The sequence below is a fragment of the Medicago sativa genome, chromosome 5 (assembly GCF_051527215.1).
Source record: "Medicago sativa cultivar Bolivia chromosome 5, Bolivia_mono, whole genome shotgun sequence".
Classification (NCBI taxonomy): domain Eukaryota; kingdom Viridiplantae; phylum Streptophyta; class Magnoliopsida; order Fabales; family Fabaceae; genus Medicago; species Medicago sativa.
The window spans coordinates 42,742,619-42,767,954 of record NC_140753.1 but is presented as its reverse complement, the minus strand read 5'-3'; the positions used below and the strand labels follow the sequence as shown (position 1 = coordinate 42,767,954).

At 33.5% G+C, this 25,336-nt stretch overlaps 3 protein-coding genes and 1 pseudogene across 4 annotated transcripts; 2 read left to right on the top strand and 2 right to left on the bottom strand.

The window, feature by feature from the left end:
- Nucleotides 1-158: 158 nt before the first annotated feature.
- Nucleotides 159-919, bottom strand: LOC146922251 (uncharacterized). Its single transcript, XM_085711500.1, has 3 exons — nucleotides 896-919; nucleotides 388-807; nucleotides 159-260 (listed from the first exon to the last, which is right to left on the bottom strand). The coding sequence occupies exons 1-3, from the start codon at nucleotides 917-919 to the stop codon at nucleotides 159-161; spliced, it is 546 nt and encodes a 181-aa protein (XP_085567626.1).
- A 3,089-nt stretch (nucleotides 920-4,008) lies between these two features.
- Nucleotides 4,009-8,658, top strand: STN7 (Serine/Threonine kinase domain protein). Its single transcript, XM_085715275.1, has 10 exons — nucleotides 4,009-4,467; nucleotides 5,260-5,346; nucleotides 5,714-5,833; nucleotides 5,957-6,055; nucleotides 6,430-6,598; nucleotides 6,693-6,786; nucleotides 6,941-7,034; nucleotides 7,137-7,193; nucleotides 7,524-7,937; nucleotides 8,359-8,658. The coding sequence occupies exons 1-10, from the start codon at nucleotides 4,042-4,044 to the stop codon at nucleotides 8,518-8,520; spliced, it is 1,722 nt and encodes a 573-aa protein (XP_085571401.1). The 5' UTR covers nucleotides 4,009-4,041; the 3' UTR covers nucleotides 8,521-8,658.
- A 2,936-nt stretch (nucleotides 8,659-11,594) lies between these two features.
- On the top strand, nucleotides 11,595-12,254 carry LOC146922249 (small polypeptide DEVIL 6 pseudogene; annotated as a pseudogene).
- A 3,633-nt stretch (nucleotides 12,255-15,887) lies between these two features.
- On the bottom strand, nucleotides 15,888-21,057 carry SOG1 (NAC (No Apical Meristem) domain transcriptional regulator superfamily protein). 2 transcript variants are annotated; one of them, XM_085715280.1, is made up of 6 exons: nucleotides 20,953-21,057; nucleotides 20,126-20,267; nucleotides 18,231-18,417; nucleotides 17,666-18,150; nucleotides 16,291-16,749; nucleotides 15,888-16,211 (listed from the first exon to the last, which is right to left on the bottom strand). In XM_085715280.1, the coding sequence occupies exons 1-6, from the start codon at nucleotides 20,958-20,960 to the stop codon at nucleotides 16,155-16,157; spliced, it is 1,338 nt and encodes a 445-aa protein (XP_085571406.1). In that variant the 5' UTR covers nucleotides 20,961-21,057; the 3' UTR covers nucleotides 15,888-16,154. The 2 variants fall into 2 exon arrangements, with proteins under 2 accessions (XP_085571406.1, XP_085571407.1); XM_085715281.1 differs by having other exon boundaries at nucleotides 16,291-16,740.
- Nucleotides 21,058-25,336: the final 4,279 nt, after the last annotated feature.

The window sequence follows — 25,336 nt, the reverse complement described above, 5'->3', positions numbered from 1 at the left end:
AATGATATTTTATTGTTTGTAATGTGTAAATGCTTAAAGTGGAAACTTTAAAATTATTTTTTAATGGTGATGTGACATTAAGGGGCTTGTGGATGTGACACATTGGATTGGGGATGTGCCACATTGGATTGATGTCAAAAAAGTTGCTATTTGTTGCTTCATGTTTGTATATTATTAAGATTCCCACGTTCATCAACCAACTTCAACGCAGTAAAGCTTGTATCCAAACACATCTGAGAAAACCCAGCATACGCAAGAATCTGCAAACGTAAAAAAAATGACATATAAAACATTAGTAAACATTAATACAAAAGAAAATAACAAATGTAATATATATATATATATATATATATATATATATATATATATATATGTATCGAAAATTACCAAGACTCCATCATTCATTTCATCAGAATCAAGCCTCTTTTCGTATGTGTGTTGGAAGTTAAGTTCATCACGCGCAAACGGAGCTGGCACAACATTGAACAGAGTAATAGGAATAGCATTCCTATCCACCAAAAACTGCTTTGGAGGTGAAAACTTGGGACAACAGATCTTTTTGCCAAACCTGTTTTGTACTCTTATGTTGAACCTTCCATCACCAACAAAGACAATAGTCACCCAAGAACCTAGTGTGAGATTGTAAAAATCAGAAAGCGCACCCCATCCCCTGGTGAGGTAAATTCCAACATTGTTCCTCTCAACCAATACTTCAAAGACATTGTTTTTAGGATCTACCATAGTCACATATTGCCCGATCTGGTCTCCAAAATCATGCGCAAACATCATGGGGAGCATAACAGACGCCTGCAAAAAAGCAAACAAATAAATGAGATTTTCGCATTATAGAAAGATCAAGAGCTGCGCATTGTGAAAATAACCGCAAACAACTCACCCAATCAACATCACATGCAGCCATATGTCCTATATTTCAGCTTCAGCTCGTTGATCCTTCAGTCAATGTCATTCGTTAGATTTGGATGCAAAGGAGCTGCAAGATAACAACGTAATAAACATGTGGAACAACGTAAAATATTAACAGATAGTAAAATAAATATGAACTTCAGACTCAGATAAAATAAAATACATGCCTATCAAAATTTGGTAGGACAAAAAGGTTTGTATGCCATTGTGAGCCATGGCCGAATGGGATCACTGTGAATTGAGGGCAAGCCAGAAACAACAGAGGTATTTATAGATGTAAATGGTACATTCCATTGGTAAACGTTGCATTGGAAATTTGACAACATTCAATGCTGAGAATGGAGGGATACGAAGAGTCTGTAATGGTTGTTTAGAATACCTAGTCAAGGATCTTGAACGCATACATTTACATTTAATTCTTCATTAAATACTGCTACAAATGGTGGTTTAGCGCCACTATCAAACGGAAAAGAGAATTTGAATTTCAAAAACGACATTCAACAAATTCCCGCTCAAAATCTAGGGTTAAGGGTTTGCATCATTTGTTTGCATTGTAGCTTAGGATTAGAATAATAAGGATGAGTCAGAGTTCGAACCCCGGACACCCCACTTATTCTCCTTAATAAAGATAATTTCTTGCCGACTACTTAAAAAAATAGTGTTTTTTTAGGGGAAAAATAGTGTTAAAAAATATACTTGCAAAAAACTGTATAATAATTTTTTTTATTATTTTTTTACAATCTACGTATAATAATTTGTTCCCTCAAAAAATAATTTGTTAAAAACGTGGGGTGGGGACAATTCCTCCCGTGTTCTCTGTGGCATATATTAGGCCTCAATCCAAATTTCCAAACGTCCAAACTCCGAACTCTCTGTATCCACAAAAAATAACTATAATATCTGTTAATTAATATTTAATATTTAATATATGAATAATATAATATATCTATAATTATTTAAGGATACATAATTTTAATGTAATAAAAGAAAATTACAGTAATACTTTTTCTTCTATTTTATTCTTTTTATATTTCTATTTAAAATTTTAATTAAAAAATTGTTTAATCTATTATAGTAGAAGTTATTTCATTGAGTCCATAAATTTAGCTCAATTGATATAGACATTACGTAATATAAATAGAGATCGAAGTTCGAAACTCGATCACCCTACTTTCTCATTTTCAAAGGTGATTTTTTTTTGGTCAACTAAGACGTGAATTTCTAGTTATTAGATTAATTGACATAAATAAAACTACTCCACTAAACATATACCTATATAAATATCCTTAAAAAAATATACCTATATAAAGAGGATCCATAATTTGGTGTAGTATTTTTTCTTCCAACTAGCGAAAAGACGGGCACTCACGTGCCCGTCTTTCCGCTCTTTTTATTGCGCTAACGTTTGAAAATTATGAACGATATTTTTTTTATGAAATTTTGATTTTGATTAAAACTAAAAAATATATAAATGTTTGTTGCTTTCAAATTATAAAAAATCAAACTAACCATGATTATCTATTTCAACGACACCGACAATAATACACTATAACAAAAAAATACAATCTAAATTCTTTTTTTAATGACACCAACAACAATTTTATTATAGAAAAAGTTTTTTTTTTGACAAGATTATAGAAAAAGTTGTTTAAAGGTATAGTTGGAATGATGAAAAAGTAAGTATAAATATACTCATCTAGTTTGTTACACTTTTTAAATGATAAAGGTAAAAAAAAATCATATCGTGTTTGTTACATTTGTTTTAATATTTAAATTTATTCTTATCTATTTATTACATGTGTTATTTGTATTGTAAATTGAGGGCATTTTTGGAAAGAAAAATTCAACCCAAAAGTGCTGAAAATGGAAGCTTTCTTTATATATAGTATAAATATAAATATAGTATAGATTATATATTCCATGTAAACTATTTTATTTATGATTTTATCATTTTTATAATATTTTGGGTGAACTAAGCGGTGATTATTACAATAGATATAATATTTAATTAAAAATCAACAAACCTGCACTATAATAAAAGAAGTTTATCATTAAAAATGTTTATTTTATTGTTTTTTAAATTGATTTGATTAAGGTTTATGGTAAAAATGTTTTATAACACGTACAATTAAATGCAATAGAAAAATTATTTGATTAATTAGTTCTATTAACTTGATTTAGCTAATCTAATAATATACACGTTCATTATTATAAGCAAAAATCTAACATTTTAAATTTATTTATTAATTAATACATGTGTTCTATAATAAAGACTATATCCATTGTTAATTGAATGAATTTAAAATATAAATTTTTGTTAATAATTTTGATTGGAGAATGTATTTGATATTGTTAGACGGGAAATCTTTATCTAAATTTAAAGGGGAATTAGTCATTTTGGTCCCTGAATGGAAAAGAAGTAGTCACTTTAGTCCCTGAAAGGAGAGAAATTGCAAAACAATCTCTGAATGTAGACTCTCTTGGTCAATTTCAGGGACTAAAATGACTAACGGAGTCTACACTCAGGGACTAAATTGACTACCGAAGTCTGTATTCAAGGACTAAATTTACTAACAGAGTCTATATTCAGGGACTACTTTGCAATTTATCTGCATTCAGGGACTAAAGTGACGACTTATTTCCTATTCAGGGACTAAAATGACCGACCTCCCAAATTTAAACATAGGAATTTAAGTAGGGGAATTAGTCACTTTACTCCCTGGATAGGAGAGGATTCGTCACTTTAGTCCCTGAATGAAGAAAAATTGCAAAACAATCCCTGCATGGTCAATTTCAGGGACTAAAGTGACTAACGGAGTCTACATTCAGGGACTAAATTGACTAACGAAGTTTGCCTTCAGGGACTAAATTGACTAACAAAGTCTACATTCAGGGACTATTTTGCAATTTATCTGCATTCAGGGACTAAAGTGACGAATCCCTTCCGATTCAGAGACTAAAGTGACTAATTCCCCAATTTAAGTATGGTTGATTTTTTGTCATTTTGTTTGGAGACAAAAAAAGAGGTTTGTGGTATAGAATTGAAGTAGATTGATATGAGTTGAAGAGGTGAAGTTGTAAACCATTTCTCCCACAAGCCAAAACCAACTTCATGATATGGCCACTGTTGCAACCAAAGGAATTGGAGTCACAAAGCTCCATCCCTACAACCCCAACAAAAAATCCATTTTCCTTGGCCAAAGACTTAGAATCAAACCCTCAAACAATGAACCACCACCACCATGCAGTGCAAGATTCATCACCACAAAAGCCATTCATGGTGCTGAATGGATTCTTGAATCAGCTCACAACCTTTTTGTAGGTGTTGGTGTTGGGCTTCCATGCACTGTGATGGAGTGTGGAGATATGATCTATAGAAGCACTCTTCCTAAGTCTAGTGGCTTGAATGTTACTGTCCCTGGTGTTGTTCTTGCTTTTGGTGCTTTGTCTTATCTTTGGGCTACACCTGGTGTTGCTCCTGGTTTTTTTGATATGTTTGTTCTTGCTTTTGTTGAAAGGTTGTTTAGACCCACTTTCAGGAAGGTTTGTCAATTTATTTTTTATTTTAGAATAGAGCTTCAATTTATTATCTAAACTATTACACTTTCCTAATAAATTGTTTGATGAGCTATAGAAATATAATAAGACTATGTTCGCTACAAAATAGCAAATATCTTATAAGCTAGCTTATAGTGGATGAACTTATAGCAGATAATTGATAAAGTAATATATAGTTGACAACAGATAAGCTAGCAGATTGAGCTTGAAGTGTTTGGTAAAATAGCAGTTGAACTAGCTTATTAGTATGAAATGAGATAAATAAGATATATTCAATTAATATTTATTTTTTTCAATTAGGGCTACAAAGGTAAAATTGAGATAAAAAATTATAAGCTATAAGCTGCTTGAATTAGCTTACCAAAAACCTCTATAAGCTAGTAAAAATAAGCTATAAAGTCATGAGAAAGTGCGGGTCTTTTTTAGTCAAATGAGCTTATAAGACAAAAGCTATAAGCTATAAACTCAAATTTGTGGCTTGCAAATAGATCCTAAATAGGCCCTAAATTATTTTCAATCCATAACCCACTCGTCCCTTGGTCGAAACGAGGCTCTGATACTATATTAAAATTTGGATTGAGCCTAACTTGAGCCGACAAAACAGGCTTGATAAACTGAGAATAGAATAGAGATAATTTATGGACCAAATAGGAAAGAGTGAAAATTTAGTGACGAAATTGAAGGTTTACTATTTATTTAATTTTATTGTATTTTTATGAAATAGTATTTCGGGAGTCTGTTCTATTTGTTATTGCTGAGAATGGTTTATTATGGCAGGATGATTTTGTTTTAGGGAAGAAGCTGGGGGAGGGATCATTTGGAGTTGTTTATAGAGTGACACTAGCCAAAAAGCCCTCTTCAAAGGTATTATTATTGTTATGAATATGGATTCTTTGTGATCATTCTTAGATATGATGAAGTCAGGATACGAGCTGGGGGAACGTAATCTGAGTCTTGTTATTATATTATAATATATATTATATTTATAGGTTCGTAAACTATTTTAATGTTTTTGGACTTACAATAAACTATTTGCAGTTTTTCATGAATAAGAACATAAATTAATTTCAAGTTAACCATTAATTATTTATAGATTCTCTTAAGGATTTTTAGAAAATAAAATGAAGAACCAACTTGTGGGTATAGCATGTGTTTGTGAAATTTCAGTTGGTCTTGGGTCGCTTGAATTGTTTAGTTATGACTTATGATACTTTTTGGTTCTCATTGGAAGGAAGGTGACTTAGTCTTGAAGAAGGCGACTGAATATGGTGCTGTAGAAATTTGGATGAATGAACGAGTACGAAGAGCTTGTGCAAACAGCTGTGCAGATTTTGTTTATGGTTTTCTTGAGGTAAGGATTTTTGGGGTATCACTGTCTTACTTGTTTGGAGAAATCGAAGGCGTTCTCAGTCTCATCATTTATCATTTTAGTTTGCTTGCGACAAAGACTGATATTGTCATTTACTATTTGCAGAGGTCTACAAAGAAGACTCCTGAATATTGGCTTATATGGAGGTTTGAAGGGGATGCTACCTTAGCTGATCTATTGCAGAGTAGAGATTTTCCATATAATGTTGGTAGTCTCTTTAATTAAGATCATTGTACTCGATAAATTAAAAATGTCGGTATTTTAGCCTTAAATTTTATAACAAAGTTTATATACCAGTGAATTAATTATCAGTCTTTCATCTGTGAGGATATGTTTCATATGCTTTAATTCTACTAAAACTTATTTCACGCTTAAATTATCAGTCTTTCATCTGTGAGGATATGTTTCATATGCTTTAATTCTACTAAAACTTTTTTCCGAAACACTTATTTCACGCTTAAATTCTACTAAAACTTTTCTGTCCGAGAAAGTTCTATTTAAATTTTATGCTTCCTTGGTTATTTATGATCTCTAAAGGTCGCCAGTATCAGCCCCGGTGATGGTGCCAAAAATTTCAGGTCGAAACATTGATTCTTGGCGAGGTACAAGATTTTCCAAAGGGATTGGAAAGAGAAAATAAAATTATTCAAACAATCATAAGACAACTCTTGTTCGCATTAGACGGTCTTCACTCAACTGGTATTGTGCATAGGGATATTAAGCCGCAGAACATTATTTTCTCTGAAGGTAAAAGAGTTTAAAGATTGCATAACATTTTCAAATTACAAAACATTCTCAAACCAAGTTATGCTTTAATTTTTTTTATTAACCATGGTCTCAGGGTCTCGTACATTCAAAATAATTGATCTTGGAGCTGCTACAGACTTGCGAGTTGGCATTAACTACATTCCTAAAGAGTTTCTTTTGGATCCAAGGTATCTTCAGATGACTTTAAACCTACTCCACTGATCAAAGTTTGTGTTTAATGATTAGTTGATTAATAGATACATTATTAGGATCCTTGATGACTCAAGTTAGAAAGTATGTGTTGTATTTACCCTCATGTTGTGTACAATCCTTCCATTTCAGATATGCTGCACCAGAGCAGTACATTATGAGCACACAAACTCCATCTGCACCCTCAGCTCCAGTTGCAACTGCACTCTCTCCAGTCTTATGGCAGGTTAAACTTTTCTTACGAACCATCCATCATTAATAATAGCACATGTAACTTTCATTTACATCTAATGATGTTGTTCTATGTTTGTCTTCTTGTTTCAAACAGTTGAATCTTCCTGACAGATTTGATATCTACAGTACTGGTCTAATATTCCTCCAAATGGTGAGTATCAAATAATGAGAAAACTGATTATTATCTTTTGTCGCTGTTATTTGAATTCATTAGTCAATTTCTGTAATAAATTATATAAAACGTAAATTAGTAGTATAACTACCTCGTTGACAAATACAAGACTGCACTTTCGTATTTTTGTAGTTAAAATGATTATGGCTATGATTTTGATTGTTTTGATCTATCAATTTTTTTTTTATACAATAGTTTCCTATATTTCTAATCATGGAAATCATTTAAACAATGGCAAAGAGTGCTCTAATCAATTATATGATCAAACTGGTATTCTTTATTGCTCACAATTTTGATCATTTTATATAGGCATTTCCTGGCTTACGCTCTGATAATAGCCTTATACAATTCAACCGTCAATTAAAGAGGTGTGACTATGACTTGGTTGCATGGAGAAAAACTGTGGAGCCTCGATGTGGCGCTGAACTTAGGAGAGGCTTTGAGCTGTTGGATTTAGATGGCGGAATAGGATGGGAACTTTTGACGTCAATGGTCCGATATAAAGCAAGGCAAAGGCTGAGTGCTAAAGCAGCGTTAGCTCATCCTTACTTTGACAAAGAAGGCTTGTTGGCATTATCTATCATGCAAAATCTGAGGCTTAAGTTTTTTCGAGCAACACAACAGGATTATGGAGAAGCTGCCAAGTGGATTATTCAGCTTATGGCAAAATCAGGAACAGAAAAGGAGGGTGGATTCACTGAAGCTCAACTACAGGAACTTAGAGTACGCATCTTAATACTGAAATTATTTTTTTTGCTGGACACTCGACAGATGGCCACATGTCATTTCTTTAGATACATAAGCTGTTGAGAGATGTCACGTAACAGCCTCACCCTGTTTTTTATACAAGAGGCTGTTTCCAGGACTTGAACCCGTGACCTTTCAGTCACGTAACAACTTTACCGTTGCGCCAAGGCTCCCTATTTTTGGAGGGATGAAAATCAAAAGAATTTTTTTATCGGGACCAAAATCAAAACTTGTTTATTTTAGTGGACCAGAAACATATTTAACCCTTTTATTGTCATAGTCACTATCTTAGGGGCCAAAATGAAAATTTGCTTATTTGACTGAACCACAAACATATTCAACCCTTTTTTCCCTCATAGTTGTTGACACCATTTATCCATCATTTCTTGCTTTGTAGGAAATTGTGCCCAAGAAGAAGGCTGGTGCACAAAGAAATGCTCTAGCTTCAGCTCTTAAAGTGCAAAGGAAAATTATAAAAACCTTAAACGAGAGTATGGATGAGCTCAGCAAAAACAGGAAAAGCATTTGGTGGAGGAGATGGATCCCAAGAGAGGAATGAAAGTTGTAAATACTTAACACCCCTTTTTCTTTTCAATATTTTTGTCTATAGTTTGTATATCGAAATCAATTATCTTGTTCAGATAGAGCAATGTTTTATATGAAATTAAAAAAAGAAATGAAACTTACTTGAATCGTATTTAGTATGCTATGAAGTAAGTAGAATCTGATTGATGCGCCTGTAATATTTTGACGTGCAACCACATTTATGTAACATTTTTTGAAGGTATGGTTGAAAGAATGAAATAGTGATATTTAAAATATGTTGGTTTCACTCCAGGCGTACTGCTTCAATTATTTCTGCTTTAGGATCCGTTTGGTTCAACGGATGAGGCGAAGTACGGGAAGGGGAAGAGAGTAGTTTTAAAATGTCTTGTGTTTGGTTAGACTTTTGAGAGACTGAAAGAAAAAGAACCTGTAACCAATAACTTCTCTATTCCTCACATTATCATATGATTGAGAAGAAATGCAAGTTTAAAGACTTAAATGGTTTTTTTGCTTGGTTAAAGAATGGGAATTGTTGAGTGGTTGAACTCACAAATTGCCATGTATATTAGAAAATGGAAGCATACCAAACCAGTTCTTAAATTTATATTACTTACTTATATTGAGGAATGAAAGGAAGGGAATAGATTGAGAGAGTGAGTGATGTTGAGAAAAGAACAATGAAAAGACTTACAATTGTTTGATACAGAAATGAAAAGGGAGGAAGGAATTGTATTTGTTGGGATCTAATTAAATATCCTTTTCCTTTCAAATTTGAAAACTCTCGAATTAAAGCATAAATTAAATAAATAAATACAAAAAGACCTCTACAATGATATAATAATAGTTTGAGTATAATTGCAGCAGGGTTACACGATGTAATTTACACCAATTATTATCTAACACTTTTCTATGTATTTTTTTTGTTTGGAAGGAAAAAAAAATTAATATTATCATCCAACACTTTATATGTAACCAAAAAAAAATCCAACACTTTATATGTATTTAGCAAAAGAAATAAAATTAATATTTTACATAAAAAGAGAAATAAAACTAATGTTTCACTATTTTTTGAATAAATTGGGCTATTACAAACTAGATTGATGGCTAGAGTTGATGAAATGCGGCGAACATGGAGAACAATTGTTGAGCTCATTCAAGAGGAGTTGTACTTGCAAGCACTTTGACTCTTAGTTCCTAATGATGTGGGGTGAGAGGTTTTTTATGGAGAATTAATGAGTGTGTGTAAGTTTTTCTAATGAGGAGAATTAAGAGAAATGTGTTGAGTCTGTTGAAGGATTTAAAATAGCGTCTGATCCTAATCGCTTGGCTGTGGTGTTGGGTGGATTTGCTTGGGGTTATTACTTTTTTCACCCAACGAGTTTCTCGTGTATCCTATTTGGATTTTAAAATCCCAAATATTTCAACGTGTTTTTAGAACTTTTATAGAATGTTTATGCCGTTCGAATTCTATAATTCAAACTGCATATGGCGCGCGAGAAACTAATAGGATGAAAAAAGAAACAGTCTTGCTTGGGTGTGTTGGTGGTGCAACCCCTTAAAATACGCCTCTGGTTTGGAGTCCACCTGAGAGAAAAAAATGTCAAAAGATAAAGTTATATAATTTAAATAAAGTATATAATTATTAAAAATAAAATAGTAAACTGTATTATTTGCAAAGCAAATTAGTCAAAAGTTTTCTATAGATGTAGATCACCTGAGGGGTCGACCCTAAGTCAAGAAATAAGCTCCTGATGTCCATAAAAAGAGTAAAAATGTTCAAGTTACCAATCATGGAGTCTAACATCATGTCCCTCCTTTCCACAATCCAGGGAAAGTCAAGTTGCTGTTATTATGGGGTTAGGCTCATCCATATCAGTTTCTTTGTTTAATTTCTTTGAGTAGTTGATCACCCAATATTGTGCAATATTTTCTGGACTTTGTAGTAATGGAAGGACACAATTTTTAAACAAAAATAAAATAAAATGCAAACTTTGATGCAAATGGCAGGGGCCCTTCACTATGATCTTAAAACTTTCTAGATGTTCTTTCTATTTATGAATTGATTCTTATGTAGGATATATACAATTAAACTAACCCCATATCCACTACTCCTTCATTACTTGTTTTAGCTTTTTATTTTTGTTCATAAAATTGAGAATTTTAAGGCTCGTTTAATTTGCGAAAATACATTCTATTTTCATTTCTTAACATTTATGTTAATTTTACTTGTTAACAAGGTGAATGAATAGAGACCGTTGATTTTACGAATTAAACAAACTCGTACTTAAAATGTTTTGTATTTACAAAATTACTTATAGTGAATTATTTATTTTCTTTTCATTGAAAATTTATGAAGTTATTAATAATCTAACTGCATGTGAGGGTGCATATAATACGAATCTCTAAAAATGGTTCCAAATGTGCATCCTTACTTTGTCAAAAAAAAAAAAATGTGCATCCTTATCATATTTAGTAAATTTTAATAAATACTACATCTCTTCGTCTTTTTTTGGGTACAAATCTTTTTTTTTTTATTATTATTATTATTATTATTATTATTATTATTATTATTATTATTATTATTATTATTATTATTATTATTATTATTATTATTAGTTCAATATTTTACTAAAATATTGTGATTAAAGGTCTACCCTTCAATCCATTTTTTGAAGTTCCATATGAGACAAATCCACGTTTTTATGAAAATATACATTAATTAAATGATTCCTTAAACCTTATGCAAATATCTTAAACCACCAAAATTTTGGAATGGAGGAAGTATCAAATCCAAGGAATTTACTTACAAAGAATTAACAATGAGCAGAAGAGAAAAAAGCAGGAAAAAAATTAAATTAAATAGGGGGATGCTACAAATCTAATCACCTAACATGCACAAATTGAGGGAAGCTTGTTAAATATGAATAATCAATGACACCTTATCCTTGTAATGGCAAGTCCATTATGTTATGTTGGTGGGTAGTGGCTACACGTAGAATAATATATATAGAGTTAGACATTGCAAATTGCAATGCAAGAAAGTGAAGCTTGGTTAAATTGCATGTTTTGTTTTATTAGTTCCTCCTTATTGGGGTATGCATGCATTGCATTAATTCCCAAATGGTCAGGTGGGGTACAATTGGTGTTTGTCTTGTCTGTTGGATTTTGAGGCACTTCACACCCTTTCATGCCAAATAGTTGCCTCTTTACTAGACCAAGGTGGATTAGTCCTTTGACCACATCCTCAAAGCTAGTTCTTTAAGAACCCATCATTCAACAATTTTTATAAACCAAACAAGTTACACACAAGTTGAAAGCTTTAAGCTTAAGAAAACAAGTAATCCTATGGGAAGATCAAAGTCAAAGAGAAGTAATGGGCTATCATCAAACAAAGGATTTGGAGGAGTACTTAGAGAGCAAAGGGCAAGGCTATACATAATTAGGAGATGTGTGATCATGCTCCTTTGTTGGCATGAGTAGTAGTGTGTATATATATAAATATGTATGTGAGTGAGGGACTTGAACTACAATTTAGCTTGCTTCAATTTCCTTGGCAAATGGAAGCTAACTATATCAATGCATCATACGTATGTCCAAATGCCATTTTGTTGGTTGATGTCAATCTATGTATCTTATATTTTGTATCCCTCACCCTCCTCTTTGTTTGTAATATAAAAACCATGTGAATCATGTTCAAAAATACTCATGATGAGTGATATGTATATATGTATATCTCATTATAAGTCACTTGTCTACATATTCTACATTTTGAGACTAAAGAATGAAGTTACAATTAGCAACATATACGGTATATATTAGGCAAAGCCATGTTTGGGATTGTTATATGTCAATGCATCTAAAGACATAAGCACTAATAAGATTGTATGACATAACATATTTAACCAAACATGTTTGGATTGTTATATGTCAATGCATCTAAAGACATAAGCACTAATAAGATTGTATGACATAACATATTGAAACAGCTTATGACATGTCATAAGTGGTTTTCAACTTATTTTCGTAAACTTTTCACCTATCTTAACGTACGCATGATTCTCGGACGCAGAAAAAGAAAACTAGTGGAAAATGTAAATATGGTTTTACGGTAAAGTCCTGCTACAGAGAGATAATTTTTCAACACATAATCAAACTATCGTGGAAGGAAACTTGAGGAAGGCGATCATGGCTGTTTGGAATCCAAAGGTACGGTTGGAGACTTTTGTTGGGGCGATTACCAAGACGGGATGAACCGTGTAAGAGAGGCATTTTAAATGGAGAACACAACATAGTTTGTCCATTATGCTTCCAGGTTGTAGAAACGGGAACACATATGGGTTTCTCATGTTCATTTTCAAAGGAGGTGTGGAGGAAAGTGGGAAGTTGTATAGGATATTTGATTTCGTTAGGAAGAACGTTTCGTTCAGTTTAGAAGGTTGCTGAGGGTAGAATTCATAAAAAACAATGGAAAAGCTTGATATGATTAGCAACTACTTGGTCTTTATGGATAATGAGAAATGATATTTTGTTCAAAGGTACTCCCTCAATCTCAAATTAAGTGTCTCTTTTAAGTTTACATGTTTATTAAAGAAATGATTAGTAGTGCTGATTTTAATGGTAAAATGTGTTTTATTTATTAAAACACCCTTATTAGTTAGTGGAGTAATAAGGCGATGAAATGTCATAAATATTGTATTGATATTATAAAAATGACAAATACTTTTAAGACAAAAATAACAAAGATGACACCTAATTTGAGATGTATAAGTTGTATTCGATGGTATCAACACATTGTCATGAGCTTGATTTTTAGCTTGAACCGAAACCAAAACATGCTTTAATTTCTCCTCTTGATGTATTAACCCTTTGGCATATAATAAAAAACATTATTTTGTTGTAATGGGATTGAATACCCCCAGTACTCTTATAATGAATTCTGCTTATAAAAAACAACAATCATACCTGGTTTTTAATGTTTTTAGCTTATACTCGATGATGACTTTGTAAAAGCAAAGCAGCTTATACTCCATGGGTATTCTTAGCATGCTTCCTTGATACGATCCAGTTGTCCACGTGTCCCGAATTCCAACTATTTGTTACCCGTCGCTGAGTTTACTACACGGGGCTCTAAAATGGTCACATTAATGTGAAATCTATTCATCCAAAAGATGTGCCCCTAGTCAAGGGAGAACCTTGACGCTGAGGAAATGTAGAGGTTCTGATATAGGATGAGTATGTCAGAGATACTATGGATACCTTGCAACTGATCAGGACTGTTAGGACCATTGTGGTGGATGACATGGCAAACGGTACCTCCTACGATGGCCTATATGCTTGTCTAGCAAGGATTGTAGATGAAACATTGTCGGCCACTTAATATCAAGTTGCATGAAGGAGGAAGACTTTCCGATGAATGTTGGTATTGTAATTCATAATCAATTATTTTTCACTTTGGAAAGAATGACTTAAAAATTTATGCATTTTGAACATTAAATGATGAATGAATGACTTATAAATTAATTCATTTTGAAATGATTAAATGATGAATGACTTTGGAATGAATGGTTGAATGATGAACGACTGACTTAGAAATCTATGCAATTTGAAATGAATGAATGACTTTGAAATGAAAGAATGAATGTTGATTGAATGACTTTGGCCAAATATCAATTTCTGCTACTGCTAATGTGTTTATCCCTGACTACATTCTAGCTATTGTTCATGTGAACAGTAATTAATTGCCGTTTCTGCAAATGATCTTTAACTTCCATTAAACAGGAACGATGGTTAATTGTCATTTGGGATATTTTAGTCATCTGAGGTGCTTGTGAGCAAACACTAGATGTCTAACGAGCAACTTTGATAGTAGAGATGGAAGAGGGTTGGGAAGAAAGATGAGTTTGTTATGGAGTTGATTAGGGTTGTTGCTTTTTTGAAGTTAGCCAGCTTTGTTGTGGAAGCATGAGAGAACGAGGTTGTCTTTACTGTTGTTTGTGTTTTTTAAGCTGTGGTTCTGTTTGAATTTGAGGAAGAAGAGAATAGTGAAAAGTAGGGTTTTTTTTTATTACTGATTTTTTTTATGTTTTTTATGGGTTTGTATGAATTATGATGAAGGTTTATGAATGTGATGATGAAGATGAAAAAGAAGATGGAGAATAAGATGAAGAAATGTAAAAATAATTAGTTGTGAGTTGTTCACCGTCAAATAAAATATACCATCAAGACTCAATGATTTACTTTTTAACAAGGTCAAATGGTTAACATTCAACAAAAAATTAATGAGGTTTTTGGTGGACAATCTACAATGTTGGTCTGTCTTAGAAATGTGAGGTTAAATATCGATGAAGACCTATTTGAGTAACTAAGGGACCCAGACAAAACAAAAACAAGATAAGTTACAAAAGTGAAACCAATAATTCGAATCACATGCTAGCATAAATTACTCTTTTGAACAACACACACATGCACACTCAAAGCAAAACAACATCCCCACCTACGAGTGCATCAGTCAATAATTCGAATCACATACTATGAATACAGATACCATGGTAAGTGTTTTGGATAGCCAGACCAGTTCAACATGGCTACACAAACGGGAGCATGTTATTATCGACTATCAAATGGTCAAAAATCATACTACAAGACATTACTAAAAAAAGCACATGTAGTACACCCATCTGTAGTGAGTAAAGCAATTATCCTCAAAGGACCATAACATCATCTTGAACGATTATGTAGCAATTGACTAAACCTCAATTAGTCTCACTTTAAAGAGTTACTAGATGGCTTTGAGTTTGATGATGAATGAACCAAGGGTGTAAGTAAAAAGTTACAACCATGGAAGAAGGTTGAAGCTCATAAAATGGTTTTAGATGGTTAAGAAAGTACTTAAATAAGAAACTCGTCTTGTTGAACACTGTTTCTCACACATGCGTATAAAGTTAACGGTCAAAGAATTTCACATTGGCGTTGGCCAAATCCTATTTCACCATGGACCCGAGTGAGTCTATAGTGCCCTAGGCCTTTTAAACCAATCCTGTTTCATCATAGAACCATAGGGGTCTATTAGTAAAAAACCCATTGTGCAAGACCAATTTTAACAGCTATATAAACACCCCATAAACTTGGTCTTGCACAATGGTCTATTATGACGGCTTCTTTTCCCACCTATGAGTTTCTCGCACGCCCTATGAAGTTCGGATTATAGAATCCGAATGGCATAAACGCCCCATAAAAACCTCCAAAAACGAGTTGAAACATTTCGGATTTTAAATCTGAACAAGCGCGCGAGAAACTAGGGTGGGAAAAGTAATGGCCATATAAACAGCATTTTGTCCACAAACTTGAGCGGTTGAAATATCACAATTAATCAAACTTCAGTAAGCCAAAAAAAAAATGCTTGAAGTGTTGCAGTAACATCACAATTAGTCAAACTTCAATAAGCCAAAAAGAAGATAATATGCTTGAAGTGTTGCAGCACAAGTTGAACAAGTATCAAACTCTTGTTCACTGCCAAAAATTACAGCCCAAGTTGTCAAACAAAGAAGCAACAGTTAGGTTTGCGGGAGAGTTTAACAATAATGAGTCAGCTTACCCACAACTTATAGTTACAAGAAATCTGCATCTCAGATGAGGCGAAGAACCATATTACTTTACTACCTTGTTGTAACCAAATGCTATAAAGCTATCTTGTGAACCAAATTCCTATATAAACACAAAAATGCGTTAAATGACAATAAAATAATTTCATTTTAATAAAAACTCATTGAGAACATGGGAATACCAATTGACTTAGTCGAAACTCCGAAGGTGTGTCATTCTCTACATTTGACTCTGCATTTGAAGGCTCAAGGACGAGATTTTGACAGTCTTCAATATCCTTCTTCAGATGCTCTGGTCCTAGCTGAGCATAAATAGAAAGGCTGGGTTGGTTCTTTTGTTCTTCATCTTTACCATCTCTAGTAGGAGACTGGCTACGAAGTAAATCATCACACAATGACAATGCGTCAACCAGTTGTTGTGAATCCAACAGATTTTGTGATTCACTATCCCACCATTTTTGGCCATCATCAGGATTATTTTCAATATTATCTGTTCCTTCACACCATTTTTGGCCATCATCAGCATTATTTTCATTATTATCTGTCCCTTCATTATGTTCAGTTTCTACCATGGATAGATCATCTTTTGCTTGCTCTTCACAATAAGGTTGAATTTCATCCAGACAATTCATCTGAGGAGGCTTCGGTAAATAGCGTAGAACACAAAAATTGATCAGGAATTGCATAGTAAGAGATAATTTCAAATTCACTATGCTAAGTCATCACAAGCAGCACTTGCAAAAGTAACCTTATAGCAAATCCAAAGTTAGAAATGTAGCCAAGTGGCTATGTTACACTCCTTGATTAATAAACAAAAATGTGCAGAATGGCAAAATTATTATAGCATTATTAAAGCCATTAAGGGAGACTGTTGAAGTACCTAACTCAAACACACAAAACAACTTGTAAGGTACAGGCTTTTAAGGCCTTATCTGCACTATTAAAGCCATATTTCTAGAGGATGTGAAACTAAAGTCAAAACACTCTTCACACCAGCACAAGAAAGATACTACAGAAAGCAACAAAGATAGCTCAAAGATGCCGCAATTAAGGCCTATAGGTGGATTGAAACTAGGGCAGCTTTTCCAACACAGTACGTACATGCTAGGAGGGAAAACTTTTTTTTGGTGGTGGCCGGGGTTTGAACCCCGGACATTGCATATATTATGCATTATCCCTACAAACTGAGCTAAGCTCACGAGGACGCTATGAGGGAAAACTGAACAACAACAAAACCTTTTCTCACTAGTGGGCTTAACTACATCCATCAAAACCTATCTTAAATGATGTCTAAAGGCAAATTATTAAAATCTAAATACTCAGTGATTTGGCCGATGATATTTCTCTTTAAAAATTGTGTTCAAAATTATCAGATCAAAACAAGTGTTTTTACAAAGTACAGATGCTTTACGCGTATTTCTACTACTGAGTACTCATTATCTGATGTACACTTTTTAGAAATAATTAAAATACACTACACAGTAGAGTTCATGGCAAGTCATAATAGGAAATAGATTTTGATATTTGATAACAAGAAAAAATGGTTTTAAGGTTTACCTGGGGAATGGCAGGTGTGTCTTGTCCTAGATCTACATCTGAATACTGCCTTTCACTATAAGGAGGCTCAGGAGTCACAGATTTGGGAGTAACCGGATCCACTTTTGTGATTGTTGCTTCAATAGCTTCAGGAATATCTTGTTCATCCTTATCACCCAGTTTGACTTGCTGCTGTTGGTAAAACACTTTAGAGATAACAAACTCGCCATCCTTTTCATCCTCTTCTGTTCCTAGATGATATTGATGCATAACCCAATTAGTTTTCTCAGCTTTTCCTCCTCCTGCACTACTCATATACAGAACCATAATCTTTTTACAGCCTTTTTGAACCCCATTCAAGATTACTGGCTTAGTTCTTCCAGTTTTGTGCCAGCGGACGTCACCAAAATCCTGATCATGTATTTTTCGGCGCTTCCGAGTGCCAGTATTATAAGCCTTAATTGCTCTGTGGAAGAAGTGGGATGCATTTCCATCTTGCTTAACACCTGACATTTTCATTGAAGCTTATCAGATTGATTGAAAATTAATCAACAACTCAAAGCTGAGTAAAACGCAAGCCACCAACCTGGCAAGTTTTGAGGATGAGTGTAACAAATTCCATCATTCACTTCAAGAGTAATGATAAACTCATCAACGAAAGGATGAGGTTTTGAATTTCCAACACCACATTTTGCAAGCAAGTGCCAAATTACCTCCTGATCAGATGGATCAAATTTGACACCTTTTGGCAAACCAGGCCACTCTTTTACAACCTTACAACAGAAAGAAGAAAAAAAAATATGTCAAATTGTTTATAACTATCAATATGATATATATGGTATATAAATAAAAAACGATGAAGTTTTAAGTTTAATGTCATGATGTTATAATCTTATCTTTAATTCTATAATGCTAATCATTTTTTCCTAAGACATTTGCAGGAACTAAAATATACAGCAAGCAGCACTGTCAAAATTACAGTCAAGTAACAGAGCTGTTTTGACATTTAGCTTGTGAGTTGGAATCGAAAACCCAACTGATGTAACAACAGATTGCAGGCTAAATAGGTGGGTCAAAGATGATAATTATAACCTTTTCTCAAACGATCTCATAATGTCCTATGATGGACCAAGTCTAATGATAGACCATTTGAATCCAGATGGTTTGACCTCTATCCTCCGTCTAGTACATGCTTCAAAACTCTAACTAAACAGGCAGTCGGCCTAAACTAAAAAGATAGCAGCGCGGAAAAAATGAAATAATCCAAAAATAACAATTTAACAAATTGTTCAATATTTGAAAAGGGCCACATGGTGCTCAAAGACCCTTACTATGACAGGTCTAACACATTGTGAGCTATTGTAGTCAGTAACTACAACCAACGAGTTCATGATCTTGTTCTAATTGTCTAACTTAGTCTACAAATCCCAGTAGGCACAATATGAGAACGACAAAAAATGAAAGATGTTGCATATGCAATTCATGGGTGTTTCTTCACCAGAAGTGAAGGAACAATATTATATAGGGCAATCCATGTTAAGAGTAAAATAATGCCCCATTGCTTCCGGGTCTATAATTTCTGACTTTTCTAAAAGTAAACCCACTTTCATGCTGGTTTAATGAAAAGTCCACCATTTTCTTATACACTTGTTTCAACATTAATCAACAGTTGACACAAGAAACATTACTTCTAATATGGTTAAAATAATTATTTTCATAATACCCGTTTAAGATTATTTTGATATCAACCAAGACATGAATTAAAAATATACAATTTCTCAAAAAAATCAATTAAGCTTCCAAGCGAAGATACTCAATAGGAAGATGAAAATAGCAGAAGATAATATCACAGTATTTCTCATTCATAGCTACGTAACACACATGAATGTAAAAAAGTCTAAAACTGAAAGTAAACTGATGGGTTCAAGCAAACAATTAGATGGAATAATACTGTGGTATATGAATGGACGATGAAAAACAAAATTGCAAAAGAGGAAACAAAAGAAATCTGATATATCAACTCTACCAGACCAAGCCAAATGGCCCCCTCACAAATAATACTTCTCGATTATCAACTCTCCTTTTCCAACATAATTAATGGATTAGATTTGAATGTAAAGAATGTATTATGTACTATCATTGAACGAATAAAAGGACAAACATCCCTAGATATCAAGAAACCAAGACTTTTCCGATTCTAATCTCATCAATTGCCTACCCACAATCTAAACGCCATTCCTATTTATAGGAGATATTCCTTATTTCTCCTAACCAACTACCTAAATAACCCATTAACTAACTAACAATGGATTACCTATCAAGTACTAAACTAGAGACAAGAAAGATTGAGACTGAATACAATGTGTACTACGGATTAAACTGAAATAAACAGATCAGATGCAACTCCCATCCCATAACAATGTACCCTAAAATATAGTCAGGAAAAGGAATAGCAACTTTCATTTTGGAAGATAAACATACATCACTATTGTCAATAGTATGCTGACAATTTGGGCAAGCCTTGGTAGGATTGCTTTTCCATGTAACATTTTCCGGATCACATGCTCCCGATGCACTTTTTATTTTGGTTGCAATTCTACTTTTGTCCACCAGCCATGATGGTCTGCATATAGAAAAGCAAGAAAATGTAAAAAGTCAGTTATCATTCAGAATCCTAGTCAACACACATAATCTAAGAGAATCAACAAATATTAAGTAAGAGATTCCTCTGGTCTTACTGCATAGATGATTTAGTAACTGAAAAAGACAAAAAATCCACAAAATCTATGAGCATTATCAAGTCCATATTTCAGATTTAGGCATTTAATCAATATCAGAAACTCGACAAATAAACATCATGTCGTAAACCGGCATTGCCATGTAAACATAGAAAACACATTCAAACTAAACACATTTGCAAGATTATCACCCATTTAGTTTTTATCCAAATGTCCAAATTCATGAAGTTAAAACAAAGACCAACCATGTCAATTTTAAACCAAGGAACTAGTTACACTTAGTGATTCAATGTAGCATCAAAGAAAACCAAAAAAAATTAAAAATATTTTTTTTTAATTTTTCTTGTCAATCATAGAAACACTGAATAACAAAAAGACCAAAAAAAAACCTAAACTGACCAACTTGAACAAAAACACAAACTTTAAAACACAGAACATCAAACATCGCAAATACAACCAACCCATCTCAGAAATCAAATTAGAATACAAAAAAGCTATCATTTTTTTACAAGAACAAGAAAGAGTGAGTTTGATAATGAAACATAGTTTAAGGAAGAGAATGTTACATACCCAGCCATAGAGGAGAGACTTGACTTGATGATAGCACAAAACCTACTTTTCAGGTTGTTTTAGGTTTTGTCTTCTCTCTTTCTCGCTGTGTCTTTCTAAGAAACTACCAACAATGATTTTTGTTTTTAATTTTATATCATTTTTGTGTACTCGCTCGTTGCTGACTGACTGTTCAAATACCTTGGCCCACGTTGCTTTTTTAGAGTTTTTTTTATAGTTTTTTTTTTTGAAACGATTTTTTTTTTAGTATTATTTTTCCCCATCTTATTTTGAGATTTACTTTTCCCACCCAGTTGCCTTCTCGCGCGCCCTGCAAAAATTCCAATAATACCCCTGATTCGGATTATAAAATCCGGACTAGATTGTTAGTGATTTTTGGAAAAACGAACTTCGGACCAGATGTTATGTGCTTTTTTGTGTCTTTCTTTGATGTCAAGGGTCTCTGTTGACCGTTATATGAACCCACACAAGCTGCAATGCAATTGCAGGGTTCATATGAACGGTCAACAATGACCATGACACCACCGACACCCCTAAAAAAACTAAACATTTGTAGAAAATGGAAGAAAAGAGGTGATGTGAAGAATGAAGGTATTAGTTGAAGATGGAAGCCTATTTATAGCCTAAAACAAGGCATAGGTCATTAGTACAGTCAATGAAAACGTGTTAGTGGTTGTAACCGTCCAAACATACATTAATGATTCTCTTTCAAAAGAATCCAATGCTGAAGCTTTCCGGATTATACAATCCGGAACTTCCTTAGCCCTACAAGAAGTGCCAACTTTTTCCTCATTCACCATTATCGTATTAATCCGGAAAATATATTCCGGAATACAAAGGTGTATTCCGGATTTTATTTTCCAGAATGCATCAATGTCATGCCGGTGGTTTGCACCACATGTTTTTGTCGGTGGTCAAGTCAAAAAACGTGTTTTACCACGTTTTTTGACTACATTTATGACCTCCCAACCGTTTTTGACCCACCTCCAAATAAATAGCCTTCCAAACCCGACCATCCTCTCCCACCCTCTCCTCCTCTTCTTCCTTCTACAACCATGATTTTCCATCGTTGGCCTTTCATAGATAAGAGCCTCGTTGAAAACTTTCAGGGTTTGTATGAACGGTCAATGAGGATGGAACCGCGCTGCAAAGAAGTGTGGTTCATCTGGGGGGTCATGTGGGTCAGTGTGGTTCTTAGCTTGGCCTGTCTGGGCGTAAGTTTGAGAACCCTCTACCTTCCTCAGGGGCATTGTTCTCTTCTTTCCGCCCTCCTCCTCCAGTTGCCCTCCAATAGGGAAACTACTGCTATGTCCTATCACATAGCAGTGGTTAGGCTCTTAGGAGATTAGAATTAGGCTCTTAGGAGATTAGAAATAGATTTAGGATCTTATGTAATAAGCTTAAAAAGCTTGAAAATTATTGTAATGTATTGTTCATATATTAATAAAATGAGTTGTTTTTATGTTTGTGTCTTTTTGTTTATGTTTTTTTACTTTATTTGCATTTTATTTTACGAATTTTAAAGCTTAAAATTGTAGAAGTAGTTCTGGAAGAAAACAATTCCGGATTTTAAAATCCGGATACATCTGCAAAATTCTAACAATCGATTCCGGAAAACGAAATCTGGACCAGGGGTAAAAATGAAAAAAAAAAAAATAGGACGCGCTAGGAAAGGCACAGGGTGGGAAAAGTAAATCTCTCTTATTTTTTGTTTGGAAAATGCTTACACGGATAAAATGTTCCGGGGCACGGATAAAGAAAACAAATATAGAAGTATTACTTTGAAATTTGTGTAATCAATTTTTTAAAGTGTTAAAAAAGTTGTTTTTAATTTAGAACTTGTTTTTTTCTTCATTAACCAGCATCGTGGGACATTGGTTATCATGGCCTTTATTGGTTTAATTTTTGAAATATCTTTGATCGGTATATAATATTTGAACCATGTTTCGAACTATTTAATCCAACATGTTTCAGGGCTCGCAGTGTTATTAAAAAAGATAAAAAAAATTGTTACATTTGAAAGTCACATGATATCTATAATTTATTTTTACTATATATATATACACACACACACACACACACACACACACACACACACACACACACACACACACACACACACACACACACACTCACTTATAATTTTAATCTATATCAAAAAACTTATATAAAATATCGTTGATAATGTACACGCATTAACACAATAAAAAGAGCATTGCTATTTCCAGTGACAAATGGTATCACGAGAGCATAGCGAAGTAAAAAGCAACAAGTGAAAAAACATATATTAGCGGAATTCAAGGGAAGTAGTGGAAAAGATTGAAGTCAGCAAAAAAACGCATAGGCGAAATACACGTCGGGACAGTTTCCCGACATTTCACTTCGCGATATTGTTAGCCTGTAAATTTAACAAGCTCATTTAATATGGTCAACATTTGTTTGACATTTTTACTTTGCAGGAATCGAAGAGTTTTCTCATTGCAATGATAATGCCGATGAAGTTGTTAGGAATGTCCAACAACAAAACATAGGAGTGATCTTGGTAGATAGAAATGATAATGCCGATGAAGTTGTTAGGAAAGTCCAACAACAAAAACATAGGAGTGCATAACAATATAGCCAATTTGGTCGAAAATATGATGGCTCAAAATGGTTTAAATATTGGCCTGCATAGGCCAAACTTTGTTTCTCCTTTGTCGAAATTGGTGTTACAATCTGAACTTCCTAGGGGTTATAAAATTCCTAAGTTCACTAAATTTGCAAGGGATACAAGTGAGTCCACTGTCGAACATATCACAAGATATTTGACGGAGGCAGGAGACCTTGCAAATAATGAGAATTTGAGGTTGAAATCTTCCCCAATTCTCTAATAAAGAATGCCTTCACATGCTTTACTACTCTTGCACTGCATTCGATCCAACATTGAACTGATTTGGAACGGTTATTCCATGAGTAATTCTACATGGGCCAATCTAAAATAAGTCTAAAAGAATTGGCGAATGTCAATAGGAATTCCACTGAATCCATTGATGATTATCTCAATAGATTCAAATGTTAAAGGAAAGATGTTTCACTCAAGTGCCTGAACACGAGTTAGTCGAAATGGTCGCTGGTGGCCTAAATTATTCCATTCAGAAGAAATTAGACACTCAACACTTGAGATGAAATTTCTTTTCTTTATTAGTGACGAATCATGTCACAGTCCTGCACTTTACATGAACCCTGTATGATTTCACTTAGAGTTACATAGGTATGTATTTTATGACTGCACATGTTTTGAAACTAAGTTAGGGGCTGGTCTTTGGAATTAGCAACATTTTAAGTTTGGGGTGGGGTAACAGTAGAACACATTTGTCAGAAAAAAAAACGAAAAAATGTAGATGACCGTGGATCTACAAAAAAAAATAGAAAAAAGAAAAAAAATCAAGAGCCAAAAAAATGGTCTCTTAAAAAAAATGTATCTTTTTGTCAAAAATAAAAAGACAAATAGTTCTACTATTTTACCCAATTTTGTTAGAACCAAGGAAGGAAGGATGAGTGCAATAATGTTTTAGTAGGAATCCCTATGTTAGTAAACTAACTCCAAGTTTCTTTATTAGCCTACTTTCCCAAATATATTCACCCTTAACCTAAGCCAAGTTATAACCCTCAAAAGTACTCCAAGTGTGTAAATAAACTAATTTTGACTGTCTGTTTAGAATTTCTTCAAATTTACAGCAAGGTACATTCATGTGACGACTGGAGTGGGCAAATTCCGTGACCAGCCCTACTAGCTTTAGGAGATACCTACGTGTATCATGGAAAAGAGTATGGTTATGAACATAAGTTACTTTTACCAAGCCAGACCCGCTTGAATGTATTATGGTAAGTTAGTTGTTGCTCTGCCCGCTTGAATATATTGTGGTAAGTTAGTTGTTGCTCTGCTATAAATGCGATGGATGATGTCCTAAGCACAACTCCCAGAAAGGTATGTTTTTCTTGAAAAAAATGCAAATAATAAAATATGTTTTTCTTTCGTTACTTGAGGACAAGCAACAATTTAAGTTTGGGGTTGTGATGGCAGGTCATCTTACATTATTCTTAGCATGTTTTTCATTCATTTTCAGTAGGTTTTAGCAGTAAAAAGGAGGAGTATTAATGTTTTCTATATTTGAGTCTGTAATTCTACTTTTCCCAAAACAAAGCAATTTTAGGGGGTTTTTGAAATAATTCACGAAGAAATCATGCAAATTGGCAAATCGAGAACAACTGAAGAATTGTCAAGACATTGGGAAGACAAAGAATGAAGATTCAAGAGGCCTCAGGAAAATTTACATAGGAAGGAATTTTGTTTCCGAGTTCCGAGGCAATTTATTTGAAGACGAAAACCTAAAAACGATGAAGA

Coding starts and splice junctions, on each gene's coding strand:
- LOC146922251 (XM_085711500.1), bottom strand. CDS start 919: ATGGCTGCATGTGATGTTGATTGG. Junction 808..895: donor CTGCATGTGATGTTGATTGG/GTGAGTTGTTTG, acceptor GCTTTTTTGCAG/GCGTCTGTTATGCTCCCCAT. Junction 261..387: donor AAATGAATGATGGAGTCTTG/GTAATTTTCGAT, acceptor TTACGTTTGCAG/ATTCTTGCGTATGCTGGGTT.
- STN7 (XM_085715275.1), top strand. CDS start 4,042: ATGGCCACTGTTGCAACCAAAGGAATTGGAGTCACAAAGCTCCATCCC. Junction 7,035..7,136: donor TCTCTCCAGTCTTATGGCAG/GTTAAACTTTTC, acceptor TGTTTCAAACAG/TTGAATCTTCCTGACAGATT. Junction 7,938..8,358: donor CTCAACTACAGGAACTTAGA/GTACGCATCTTA, acceptor CTTGCTTTGTAG/GAAATTGTGCCCAAGAAGAA.
- SOG1 (XM_085715280.1), bottom strand. Junction 18,418..20,125: donor ATACTATTGACAATAGTGAT/GTATGTTTATCT, acceptor TTCTGTTGTAAG/GTTGTAAAAGAGTGGCCTGG. Junction 16,750..17,665: donor ACACACCTGCCATTCCCCAG/GTAAACCTTAAA, acceptor TATTTACCGAAG/CCTCCTCAGATGAATTGTCT.